The sequence below is a fragment of the Armigeres subalbatus genome, chromosome 3 (assembly GCF_024139115.2).
Source record: "Armigeres subalbatus isolate Guangzhou_Male chromosome 3, GZ_Asu_2, whole genome shotgun sequence".
In the NCBI taxonomy this organism is placed as follows: domain Eukaryota; kingdom Metazoa; phylum Arthropoda; class Insecta; order Diptera; family Culicidae; genus Armigeres; species Armigeres subalbatus.
The window spans coordinates 107454171-107468536 of record NC_085141.1 but is presented as its reverse complement, the minus strand read 5'-3'; the positions used below and the strand labels follow the sequence as shown (position 1 = coordinate 107468536).

General features: G+C 41.1%; 1 protein-coding gene across 1 annotated transcript in view; it reads left to right on the top strand.

The window, feature by feature from the left end:
* LOC134226107 (uncharacterized) overlaps window positions 1-10221 on the top strand; it is a 206215-nt gene extending 195994 nt beyond the window's left edge. Inside the window, exon 10 of the mRNA XM_062706661.1 lies at window positions 8496-10221. Within this exon, the coding sequence (XP_062562645.1) occupies window positions 8496-9780 (1285 nt within the window). The 3' untranslated portion in view covers window positions 9781-10221. The remainder of the gene's footprint in view (window positions 1-8495) is intronic.
* The last annotated feature ends 4145 nt before the right edge of the window (window positions 10222-14366 follow it).

Sequence of the window (14366 nt, the reverse complement as noted above, 5' to 3'; positions counted from 1 at the left end):
GAGTCGATCCATGGAGCGGTGAGCATAACAGCACGAGAAGTGGTAGGCACTGCAGAGAGGCAACGCAGGACGGGTTGGTTCGATGTGGAGTGTCAGAGAGTGACAGACGAGAAGAACGTTGCCAGACGCCGGATGTTGGTGTCGGGTACCCGATCGAATAGAGATCGGTACAAGGAAGCAAGAGCAGCCGAAAAACGAACCCACCGCAGGAAGAAAAAAGAGTACGAAGAACAAGTTATTAGTGAGGCGCAGGAAAAAATGGAGCAGAACGATATGCGGAGGTTTTATGAGTCTGTCAATGGCGTGCGGAGAAAGACAGCAAGGGAATTTGCTGACAGATAAAACTGAAGTGGCTGCCAGGTGGAAGCAACACTTCGAAACTTTGTTGAATGGAGGAAGTGACGGTGCATCGGTGAACAGAATAAATATTAGCGACGATGGACAAGCTGTGGAGTCGCCTACACTAGATGAGGTTAAAAAAGCTGTAAAAGAGCTGAAAAACAATAAGGCTGCGGGGAAGGACCAGCTCCCGGCTGAACTTCTCAAACACGGCAGTGAGCAGCTTTATGAAGTTCTGCACCATATTATGTCGAAAATATGGGAAGACGAGGAAATGCCTGCTAGCTTGTTGGACGGCCTCATTTTCCCTCTATTTAAGAAAGGGCACAGACTGGAGTGCGCCAATTATCGAGGAATAACCCTCCTTAATTCGACGTACAAAATTATGTCCCGTATTCTGTTCAACAGATTGAGACCGCTTGAAGAGTCCTTCGTCGGTGAATACCAAGCAGATTTTCGTGAGGGCCGATCAACGACGTATCAAATGTTTACCCTGAGACAAATCCTTGATAAATTCCGGGAGTACAACTTGCAGACACATCATCTGTTTATTGATTTCAAGGCGGCGTACGATTCAGTGAAACGGAATGAATTATGGCAAATTCTGCTTGAACATGGTTTTCCGGCGAAACTGATACGGCTGATTCTTATAACGTTGGACGGATCGAAATCAAGTGTAAGGGTTGCGGATGTAATATCGACGTCATTAGTTACCTTAGATGGATTAAAGCAGGGTGATGCACTCTCGAATCTACTGTTCAATAGAGCGCTCAAGGGAGCGATTAGGAGAGCTGGTATGCAAAGAAGCGGTACCATTATCACAAAATCGCACATGCTCCTGGGATTTGCGGACGATATCGATATTATCGGAATTGATCGCCGTGCCGTGGAAGAGGCTTTTGTGCCTTTTAAGAGGGAGACAGCGAGGATTGGACTCATGATCAATACCAGCAAAACGAAGTACATGGTCGCTGGCAATCAACGTGGGTTCATTAGTGGTGGTGGTAGCGAATTGGTGCTGGATGGTGAAAATTTGAAGTGGTAGAAGAATTTGTGTATCTTGGAACATTAGTGATGTGCGATAATGATGTTACCCGCGAGGTGAAAAGGCGTATTGCAGCTGCAAATAGGGCTTATTACGGACTTCGTAACCAGCTTAAGTCCCGTAGTCTGCAAACGAAAACAAAACTCACGCTGTATACTCTGTATACACTGATTCTTCCGGTGGCTTTATACGGCCATGAGCCAAGTTACCATTTCTGCATTCGTATATCGTGAGGCTAACAGGATGATACTTTTATGCCCAGGGAAGTCGAGACAATTTCCAATCCGAAAATTGCCTAGACCGGCACCGGGAATCGAACCCAGCCACCCTCAGCATGGTCTTGCTTTGTAGCCGCGCGTCTTACCGCACGGCTAAGGAGGGCCCGGCGGCGTCGCATGAATCACGAATTGTACCAGGTGTATAAAGGGCTGGATATTATTAAGCTTATACAACACAGCAGACTACGGTGGGCTGGTCGCATTGTTCGTATGCCAGAAGAACGTCAAGCGACGATAATATTTAGTAGAGAACCCGGAAGAGGCCGCAGGCTTCGTGGAAGGCCGCGTACACGATGGCTTTTTGCAGTTGAAGAGGACCTAAGGGCGCTCAATGTTCAGGGCGACTGGAAGCGATTGGCCCAGGATCGAGTCCAGTGGAGAAGGATACTCCATTCGGCGTAGGTTCATCGAAGAGCTGTAGCCCATCAAGTATCAAGTAAGTATCATTCTCGGAGGAGACCTCGCATAACCCTTTTTAGCGAAGGCGCTCACAATCTCCGTAGCTGCTGCTACCTCAAAAGAATTGTTAATGTTCTTATCACTGATTTATTACAATTCTCCCTTATGGCTACTGTTGCATCCTACTGGAGTATTCACCTTTAGTAATTCCATGGTTATCTATGCATGCCATGTGGCATGCAGGGAGATCATGCGAGGATTGACTTTTGTGTAATCAGAGCCGAATCAGCGCAGCGTGTGTGCCACAAGTCTGGCCACGATTTTAGTGGACGGAAGACAACCCTAGCCATTTGCCCAAGCACACTCGCCGTTTAGGTGTAGACTTACCTGATGGTATCCTTTGGGAGGATATGTCCTCCTGTCCTCCTTTCAGTCAAAAATATCCTCCTTATGATTAAATGATTAAACAAAGCAAAATTATGTAGGAGGAGTGCACCGGTTTTGGCCAACTCAGTACTTAATTTGGCCAACCCTGGAAAATACATATTTTTCCAAAATAATCGATCAGTTGAAAGCAGCGTTGAACCGTGAGGGATATATCTTTTGATGTAACTAAAAAAACCCTCGCGAATGCTTTATTTTTGGAATTATTCGCAAAATTTGCCAAATTAGGAACATGGCCAAAACCGGTACAGTTCCCCTATTATATCACACAAAATACTGTCGCAAAACATTTTTATGTCTTTATGTTTTCAATGTAAATGCATCCATTAGTTTTTAATAAGACCTTAAAACCTTAAGACCTTAAAAAAATACTTACGTGAACTAGGTCGAAGGGGAAGGCTCGGATACAGGGTGTGAAACGAAAAAAAAAATCAAAGCCGTTACGAAATTAGGCGAGATTTACACCAATTTTTACTCGTTCTACTGCTTTATCTATTTTTAAAGGTAAGAATAAGTTTGCCTGCTATGCAGCGTACACACCGGTCAGTCAGTCAGTTTGACCAACATTGATTCCACCTTTCATTTAGTCAATCATCCACCTTGTTCTACCAACAGCGGTGCGAACACTCAATTTATTCGACCAACAATATCACACACGAACGACCGAAGCGCCAACTTGAACACCGACCATCAAAAAATATATTGGGGTTTGTGCGACTTCACTACAAACGCTCAAACATGTTCGGCGAACCTTGACTCCGTCCCCGACAGCTCAAACCAAAATTAAACCGCTTTGATTTTTTTTCCAGCCGAGTCCCCAAATGTCAAATGGTTGTTCGAACAACTTCACACACGGTCAAGAATTGTGGTCAATTTCTTCTAAAAACCAGTTTACATGAAATAATTTGAACCGAATCTTCTCGCGGTTTTCAGCATAAAATTCTGTATTAAATTCTTCAAGACCTGGATGAGTATCATAGTTCTTCATCGTAAATTGTGTCGTCTAACTGCAACTGTTTTTGGATGTTACTGCATACATTTTTGCATTAACGAGTTTAACACCGCCTAAACGTTGACCGCTTGAGGCCCATGAAAAAGAAAAAAGTTTTTTCCATACTAATTTGAGCCACCCATGTATAGTGGTAACAGAAAGATAAAAAATCAGTACAAGTCAATTACACATTTCGGCTCCGAAGTGTATTGCGGCATTTGCTAAATTCCATGGATCTTTGATGATTGGTTGATACACAAGTGCAGTACCATTATTTATGTCACTGAACAATGCCCAACAATTCTCAAATTAGTAAGAAATTGAACTTTTAGAAAAATTTCAATTGTTGGGTACAAGAAAAAAGTGTCGCTCGGCTGAATTGGTCATTTTGCCTAAAATGTTAATTACATACCTGGATACTTGATTGGCTACAGCATCGGTACACCTATGCCTGGCGTATTTAGAGCGTATTTAAATTCAAAAGTGCATCACCCTGCTTCAATCCATCTAAGGTCACAAGCAAGGTTGACACTTCGTCTGGAATCCAAATACCATCCAGCGTTGCTCATATCAGTCTTATCAGTTTCACCGGAGAACCATGTTCGGACATTATCTGCCACAGCTCATTTCTTTTCACTAAATCGTACGCTGCTTTGAAATCAATGAACAGATGGTGCAAGTCTGCAAGTTGTACTCCCGGAATTTATCAAGGATCATCCGCAAGTTAAACATCTGATCCATCGTTGATAGGCCCTCGAGAAAACCTGCCTGGTGTTCGTCAACGAAGGACTCCTCACTGTTTCAGCTTATTTGGAGCCTTCTTTACCTCGTCCAGCGTTGATGATTCCACAACTTGACCGTCGCTGACTATGTCCATCCTGCTCCTGGAAGAAGGAAAAGGGAAGAAAGAAGAAGGAAGAAGGGCGAAGAAAGAAGGAAAAACGAAGATGAAAGTAGAAAGAAGGAAGAATGAAGAATAATGAAAGAAGGAAGAAAGAAGAATGATGAAAGAAGAAGGAGAAGGGTGAAGGAAGAAAGAATAAGGAAGAAGGAAGGAGAAAGAAAGTAGAGGGAAGAAGAAAGAAAGAAGAAGGAAGAAGGAAGAAGAAAGAAGGAATAAGGAAGAAGGAAGAAAGAAGAAGGCAGAAGGAAGAAGGAAAATGAAGAAGAACAAAAGCGAAAGAAGAGGAGTTAGAAAGAAAGAAGAAGGGATAAGGAAGAAGGAAGAATTAAGAAGGAAGAAGGAAGAAGAAAGAAGGAAGAAGCAAGAAAAAATAAGGAAGAAGGAAGGAGGGAGCAGCAAGATAGAGGATGGAAAAAAGAAGAAAGAAGAAAGAAGGTGAAAGGAAGAAGGAAGAAGGGATAAGGAAGAAAAAAATAAGAAGAATGAAGAAGAAAGACGAAGAAGAACCACTCGTATGCTAAGGTATTTTTTTTTACTATTCGGCCAAACGACCCGTTCGGTCAAAAACGGCATTCGGCCAAATGGCTTGACACTTGGGCTTAGCACACCAGTTTGAGACTTATTTGGGTACTCACTCTAGCACTTACCTAGATAAGGGTATCCGCAAACGTCTAACATAGCTCTTCTTTCGACGTTGAAACGAGCTTTCTGTTGTAGCCCGCAGTGTCGAAGTGGGTTCCAAAACAAATAACGAGAGATTCTGAAGCAAATCCTCCTCCAATTATGAAGGGTATCCCTGGAAGATTTGCAAGGGTATCTATTAACGATACCGAAAAGAATCCGGTGTGAACTCTTCTGATTTCCAGTTGGAATAATTCGATGATTCTAAAAAGGAATTCTTTAGAGATTGCAATAAGAATTCTTCTTGGATTCAGACGGAAATTCCTCTCGTATTCTGATGAGTATCCTTCTCGGATGCTGATGGGAATTATGGAGATTGTCATGCTGCTAAGCAAGCGGAAGACTGCTGGAAAACTATCACTCCAGTCTGTGATGGTTGACCACATGTCTTTGACTGCTGGCAAAGTATCACGATTGCTTTGATTGATATTTTGGTGGCTCTCCGTTGTTGTTTATATCTAGCTTATTTTGATGCTTCCACATCAATTAGATATTGCCTTTACGTAATTAACACCAAGGCTATTTTTTTAGGGAGGGCTAAGCCTCCCCTTCTTCTTCTTATTATTAGCATTACATCCCCGTGTTCATTAAGCACTTCCACAGTTATTAACTGCGAGGTTTCTAAGCCAGGATACCATTTTTGCATTCGTATATCATGAGGCTAACACGATGATACTTCTATGCCCAGGGAAGTCGAGACAATTTCCAATCAGAAAATTGCCTAGACCGGCACCAGGAATCGAACCCAGCCACCCTCGGCATGGTCTTGCTTTGTAGCCGCGCGTCTTGCCGCACGGCTAAGGAGGGCCTCCCCTAGCCCCTCTTATTAATACCAATGATCAACAGATACGTATTTTGCTTTCTACTTGAAAACTTCTCCAGTGTTTTGTTATCGCAGTTTATTAAGAAAACGATAACATAATCTACATTTACATTAGTTTTTTTATTACATCACAAGTAAATACCATATTATGTACTGTTTGTCAATCTCTCCCCTTTGCCTCAATTCTAGACCAACATTTGAACAGGACATAACAGCAAAAATTTATTCTTTCCTGTTCCTCGTCTACATACATACCTTTAATAATAGATAAAGAACTGGAAAGAATGAAAATTGGCTTTGATGCCCTTTTTAAATGATGGTCTTGAATTGTCCTTATGCTGAACTTGTTTGTGTATTTAGAGAGATTACTATGAAAATATGACGAATAATTATGTTCATCAATGTAGGCTTAAACGCATTATATTAGCAAAGGCGTTGCCTTTGTTAATAATAATCAATTATCCCAGCTTACAAAAACATGTCCAGCATCTTTAGCACTTTTTCATAAACAGTTAACATTACACTTTTGCTTCGACCACGGTCATTGCTCTGGTACTATTGTTCTACTTTTTGTGCGAATAACCGCACAAAAGTAGACTGCAAGAACCAACCGCACCAGACAACGGTTGAAACGAGACTCTGAAATTTTTCACCAGGTTTGTAAAGAATTGTAATTTTCAATGGTTTAACATTGATAATCATTAGTTTCAAGGGGCTTGAAAAATTACTGGACAGTTTCCAAGTCGATTGATAAGAAAATCTCGGAAATCCCCCAAAAACTAAAGGAGCTATAAGCGTTTGAAATCTCGCCTAATTTCGTGACGGTTCTCAATTTGGAAATTTTCGTTTTAAACCCTGTATCCGAGCCTTCCCCTTAGAAGTAGTTTACATCAAAAGTGGTCACTTCCCCCAAGGAATCAGCATTCCAGGGTGTTCCGGAATGTGACCAGATGGACCAAATAGCCTCAGAACACATTCATATGAACCTATTTTTAAAAATCATGAAGTTTGACACTTCGGGAATCATGCGATCGATTACAGAAAACAGAACCAAATTCCGACGCAAGACTGCTGAGAACCATTATTTTGAAAATATAGTTGCCAATTAAATTGGGGGTCAAGTTTGTAAATAGCACATGCCAGTCCGACCCTGTCTGTTTCTTCGGCTACACATAATACGCATAAATGGAGGCAAATGCATTCGCGTGCCTTTCCTGATCCCAAACGATTCTTCGATCCATGCAAGAATGGCATTCGATTGAGGAAGACGACGACTACGACGACAGCCTCAATGCAACAGCACGGGGTTCGTCGCTTAATGCGAATGCGTTCGACAAGTCTTTTGTTCTGTGCTGTAATTCAATTAAACTTCCATAGACTTCATTCTCGCGTCTCGCACGACCCCCGCAATCTCAGCCGATCCATTCTGGTGGTGTCTGGAACGGATTTCGTAGTTGTTCCTCGCCACATTAGAGATTATTGGCCAATTAATTACGAAACCCATTTTCCCGAATGCTGAGTGGGGTGGAAAAGAGGAAACCAAGCAGGTAAGTGCATTACGGGAGCTCAATTGCAATAGTTTTATGCTTCGGTGTGCGAACAAGCGTGTGAATTATTTGTCCTATTCACGTTTGCTCCTGCTCCTATTTGCGTTGGCTGATTAGGGTGTTAAGTAAATTAATCAATGTTACGACAGTTGTGTGCTTCACTTCAGCATACAAATTTGCATGTTCAAAGCATTTTAGAGATTAACTGTCGTAAACTACTACCAGCAAACGCTAATATTATTTTTTTATAGTAAGTTAATATCTGTTACATTAATGAATCGAATTGAGACACCCTACTGCCAATGCTCTATGCATTCGAGGTAGGTCAGTTATGTGTGTGCTTCTGAATTTTCCAGCGTAGCACATGCTACTGACACTGCACCATGTCCGGCGCGGCAGCTGATTATCGGCCAAATGAGAAGCCATTTGTTTTCACCCTTCGGGGGTACCGCGGCCACCGCGTGCCAGGTCGAAATTGGCTCAAGTCACACTCGCACTCAGCATGATGCTTGGACATTCCGAGCACCTGTTTTCGCCGAGTTGTACAGCACTCCGTCGATGACCGGGTTTGTGTAATGTGTGTTTGATAAGTAGATAAATTTATCTATCAATGGTAAATGAATTGGCTAATTAAATTACGAGCTAAAGACCCGTTCGGTTGTTGCAACCGACTGCGATTGATACCCCTGCGGGAGGCTTATTGACTGCGTTGTGAAAAATTTATCCGCAATAGAGAGGTCCAGTGCAGTGCAAATGGCATTAGTTGTTGTGCTTGAGAGATTAGAAACAAATTCGAATCGAAATTAGGAGTTGTCTGCAAATATACTTCTTTCAATGATCATAATAAATTTTATAATTCCTGGTAATTAGTGAAATTCAAAGTTATAATATAATATAAATTGCAAAAATCGCAAACTTTTTGACACTTTTACCTTATTGTTTTAAGAAAAAAGTCTCAAAGATTGTTTTTTGATAACATTAAATTTTATACACGTATGTGCTGTATAGCAACTTAGTCCTTATTTTGTTTACATCTCATTTCAGTGATCGTGAGGCTGCAGTTATGTTATCCAACTCATGGCTGTATCACTACTACACAGTTCAATCCAAAATGCAGTTCGGCATTCCCTTCGAGGGTGCCACACGAATCCCATCGAACAGTTCGTACTACCATGGCCACGAGCATCACTCTCCCAATTCAACGCTTCAGGCCCACGGTTACATCGCTCCGCCTCACCACGTATCCTACGGATATCACTCCCCAGTGGGGCAATCGAGCTCGTCCTCAGGGACATCTCACCATCACCATAATGGAACCTCCTCGTCTATCATTAGCCATCATCATGGGCTAGCGGGAGAACACTACCGTCCATACGCTTACAGGCTCGACACGCAGCCCGTAGACTACAGTAGTCAACCTTCGATGATTCCCGGCCAGGTACGATGCGAAAGCACCGACAGCAGCCCTACTAACCAAACCCCCAACGGTGGCCCGGATCGGAACGGAACACCCCCAACCAAAAAACGAGCCGTCGGTCGACTGGAACCCATCTACATCCCCGAGAATGGACAAGACTCACCCGAGAGCTCCGTAACCGAACTTCAACCCCCAAGTCATGCCATCAATCACGAGCACCACGACAACAGTAATAACAACACCGCGGGTATCGCTGGCGGAGGCATTGGCTCCCTAATCGGCACCGGTGGGGTTCAAACCATGTCGCTGTCTACCTCATTGCACACGCGAAGCAGTCGAATCATCAAAGCTCCTCCTCCGTCCACCATCACCGAACCGACGGACTTCATCGACCAGTGGAACCCAAGTCCCCCATGGTCGGACACCACCGTTCAAAAGGTTCCGGACATCTCCCATCAGGAGCTGAGTCCCTACATGACCACCACGCCCCCGACCCCAACCAGCGCACCTCACGTGGCCGGAGTGCCTACCACATTCTCCTTCGACTGGATGCCGGAGCAATTCGTTCCTATCATGACTGACTGTCCGCCGCATTCGGTTCCTTGCACGCTCAACCAAGATGGAATCCCTGTGCCAATGTCCCTTCCGATGCCAGTGCCACTACAAATTCCTCCTCCTCCGTGGCCGTCAGATCATCGCCTACTAGCGCTGGAAGGCAGTGCATCGTCCGCCACGGCCCAGCAGGTTGATCGAAAACCTGCCGAAGATCAACAATCCCAGCAGCATCATCATCACCTGCACCACCACCACCTTCACCATCCTTCCCTTCAACATCAAGCAGGTTCGTCCGCTTCCTCCTCGTCCTCCTCCAATGGAATGGACAGCCATCGGGAACTTAAACGATCTCACTGAAACGAAAGCGAACAGTATTGAGTCTTCAAGTTGTGTGTGAACGTGACAACGTTGCATCGAATCCAGTATCAGTATTTTACGATTATTCCTAATTAAGGTACAAATCATCCAGAACGCGTTTATGCAGTGGTAGTTGCAGAGGCTGTATGCCAAGTAGATTGTTGTTTATAGTGTAAATTTTCAGAGAAGTATTTTTTATTTTTATGTAAAATAATCGATTCCGTCCTAGTTGCAATTTGAATGTGCAATTCATGAAATAAAATCATGCGACATAAAAGTGTCCAAAATTGGTTCATCATCGGAATGGTGGACGATGACGTTAAACGTGCATTTCTATTTCCAATCGCGATTCCTTCTGTAGTGCCTATTTATTTACCAACAGTATTTTATTATTTATTTATTATCAATGCATGTCCAGAGAGCATGACATTTATTTGTGAATAAACCTATCGTTTTGTAAAAAAAATAGTGTGCTGAAATATATCATCCGAAAAAAACCGTTTTTGACTGTTACAGTTTTATTTTATCATGGACGCAATAATTCGTATTGTAGTCTTTCTCAACGAGATTGGTTTTTGTGCCAATTAAACATCGGATTTTAAATCAAGCTAACAGAAATATGTAAGTGTAGCATCAACGATGGATATTGTTTCTTCTGCATAGTTAAAAACTCGAAAATAGTAATCAGATAGAAAAATCCACTGAAACTTACGCCAAAAATCATGCACATAAATGGAACACCATTGTTGGCGTAATTCCACACGGGATACAGCCTAAATGTATACAATTTTTGACGTGAATCGTCAATATTGCACACAAGTTGTAAGCAATCTTGTTAGGAAGAGGAACATTTCAGCGAAGAACAGCGTAAATTTCTGCATGTCAAGTTTTGCGCGCTGTTTATTTTTCATTATTTTTTTCTGTGTAGGCATAAAGACGTAAGGCATAAGTACGTTAGGCATAATGGACGTTAGACATAACAGCCGTTAGGCATAATGTACGTTAGGCATAATTCTGCCTTTTTTATGTCATGGGCTGTTCTTTGGGTCATTTTATGCCTAACGTCCATTATGCCTAACGTACTTATGCCTAACGTCCGTTATGCCTAACGTCTATTATGCCTATCGTCTTTATGCCTAACGTACTTATGCCTAACGGGGTATACCCATTCACAATGTGAAATAAACAATAATTTAAAGAATCGGTAAGATATTTATTACGGATTTAAAAAAATACATTTTTCAAGCTGTCGTTTCTCACGTGTTTTCTCAATAATTTAGTAATTAATCCTACATGTGACGCAATCCTTAGCACATTTAAATATTCGAGCACGTAATCGCAAATACATCGCAAATATACGTTTCATTTGATGCATAACGGCAATGCAATTCTCAAAATGAAATACAACCATTTTTATGTTTTGAAACATGTAAATTCCCATTATAAACTTAAAATCTTTAGCTCTCCTTCAGCTTCAGTCGTCGGTAGGTACTCAACAACGTCGGTGTGAATCGAAAGTATTGATTTTTTGCTAGATTGCGAAGGCCGACGGAGGTCCTTCGTAGCTTAGTTGGTTAAAGCACCAGTCTAGCGTACTGTAGGGTCATGGGTTCGAGTCCCATCGAAGGGAAAGTGGTTACCTCCAATACATTTTCCAAATCAATATCTTCCACATAACGTACATATTCACATATGAGTTTTCATAACATTGTAAATTAACGTCCAAGTCGGGTGGTTTAATCCCCGGAAATAGGCAATTACCTTTGATTGAACTGAGTGATTTTGACGTAGGACTACGTCTGTGTTTTCTATATTGGGGTACACTTTACGATTGCGAAAATCTGGGACCGTCACGAAAATATGATAGACTTTAAACTTTAATATCTAAGCCGTTTCTCGATGGATTTTCAATTTTGACGTAAACTACGTCTAAGGGGAAGACTCAGATACAGGGTGTAAAACGGAAATTTCCAAATTCGAGACCGTCACGAAATTAGGATAGATTTCAAACGCTAATAGCTCCTTTATCTTTCAATGGATTTTCGAGATTTTATTATCAATCGAATCGGAAACTCTCCAGCAATTTTTTAAGCCTATTGGAAATATTGATGGTCAACGTAAAAACATTAAAAATTCCAAATCTTTACCAACCCATAAAATTTCACAGTTTCGTTACGGCCGCCGTCTGCGGTTGATTCTTGCGCTCTACTTTTGTGCGGTGATTCGTACAAAAGGTACAAAATAGAACCAGAGCAATGACCGCGGTCGGAGCAAAAAAGTAGTGTTTATGAAAAAGTGCTACAGATACTGGACATGTTAGCACGAAGTGAATATTAAAATTGATTATCAACTTTAAACAAGGTTACACTCTAACTGTTTTGACGGGAATTGAGTAAAATTTCTGTGGGATAGAAAGAGAGAGCAATGCAATTTTACTCAGTCACTGAGTAGGTGAAAGTTAGCGTGTCGAATAACCACTGTGGAATAATAAATTTGGGGTTTTTAAATGAAAACTTTAAATTGTCATATCCAACCATTTTCATATATAGTGAGTTACGCCAATTTTGTTCGAAACATAAATGGATTGGTCTGCGATCGAACATGATTTGCGGGAAAACTACACATTACACGCGGCAAAACGTTTACCAAAACAATCCTCGCTACCTCCCGCCCCCATATATCCAACATCCCAATGGTTGTAATTTGACTAAGCACGCACGCGCGGTTTGAAGTTTGTATGAGAATTACTATGAGAACATTACATTTTTCGGAAAACCGTTTTGCAACGTTGGTCATTAATATCTAAAAATATATGAGTAAGTACATTGGCAACATAGGAAACTTAACAAGTGAAATCGTCTTCATTACCAAACAGTTCGCTGGTTGCAAGAAAAAATATTAAGAAAATACAAAATCGTGTGAAAAATGAAAAATTGAGCACGTAAAAGAATAACATATCAATAATGAGCATTTTTATTTTCTTTATTCTTTGCTTACGAAAATCCGATCGGTTCGCAACAACAATCGTCTTACAGATTTAGAAATATTCTACGAAGTCTTCGAGTTGATTATATTTAGGGGGAGATCCTCCAGTGCCGGACACATAAGCCATTTAACAAAAAAAAAATTTAACTATCCGGATTATGTTTCCATTTATACCATACTAGCAGAACGTACCCTGCGTTGCTCGAGTCTTTACGTTTCAACGTTCGCAATGTCATTTTCTGCATTGATTGCGACGCACTCTAGATCATTTTTCGAGCGATCGCATTAGGTTTTCTCCAAACTCGCCCTAATATCGTATTTTGACAATTTTCCCAAATTTCCTTTAAAATTTACTAACCTTTTGCATATAGAAACACAGCTGATCCCAATACGAATCGATTAGTGAGGAAATCTTGCAAATCGGTCATCCTCTTCGTGAGTTATATTGCTTCAAAGGAAGAATAGATAGAAGAAAGAAACACAAAATATGACTTTTGACAATTGATGATTCATACAAACTATATTTGATCATTTGAACACGTTTTTCAACGATGAATTTTGGTGAAAAATTTTACGTTTCAGAAAAATGTCTCCTAGTACCGGACACTATTGCATCATGTTCAAATATGACAAATGTGACTGTTACATGAGTAAAGACATAATTCAGAATAGTAAATTATTCGCGTGCTTTAAGTTGTAAATATTAAAAATTGTTAGTGGCTTATTTGACTCTTCAGCTAAATTTTTTTAAATCCTAATCCAAATTCCCACCTTTTTCAATGTCCTCTACACTTTTTGTTCCTTCTAATTTCTGTGGCTTTCTCAGCAAGAAGAAACAATTCAATTGAAGTAAGTGTAACAAAACAGGTGTGAAGAATTTTTATTCAACTTCACATTTTGTACAAAGTTTATCACATGAAGATCTGAAATTCCTTGCCGTTAGAAGCCTTTTTAATAGCTTCCTTTTGTACTTAATAAGATGAAGGAGGGACCTCTGAAAGTAGTGTCCGGTATTGGGAGGTGTCCGGCGTTGGGAGATCTCCCCCTAAATAGTTGATGATCCGCCTCACGAAACGATCTCTCACATAGGGGCCGATTTGTATAGTAATTTTCATACAAACTTCAAACTGCTCGTACTCAGTTAAATTATAACCAATTGAGTTGAAAATTTAGGAGGTTCACCAAAACAGCTAATGTTATCGTTCAAGCATAAGGGAGCGCAAAAGTCAAAATTTCAATCACTCTAGGCTCTAACCAAAATAATTATCTTATGATCTGTTTTACGTAGTTTACGTCGGGCGGTCGTATCTTGTATATAACCCTTCTGATTTTTTTGGACCATTCGATCAAGGATGAGTCAACGCTTCTTTGTATTTATCTGAAAATACTGATTTTTAACTATTTATTATCGATAATTGATAAACAGTTTAGAAATAGGTAAACTAACCAATCACGTACATGCATCACTAGCACAGACATCAAAAATCAATCACTTGCGGGTTTGGATCCGCAGTTTGAACAAGATTTTACGTATAGCAGACGCATCAAAGCGATCGCAGCGGAGCGGACACAGCATCACGGAGGCGCTAATAACATTTTCA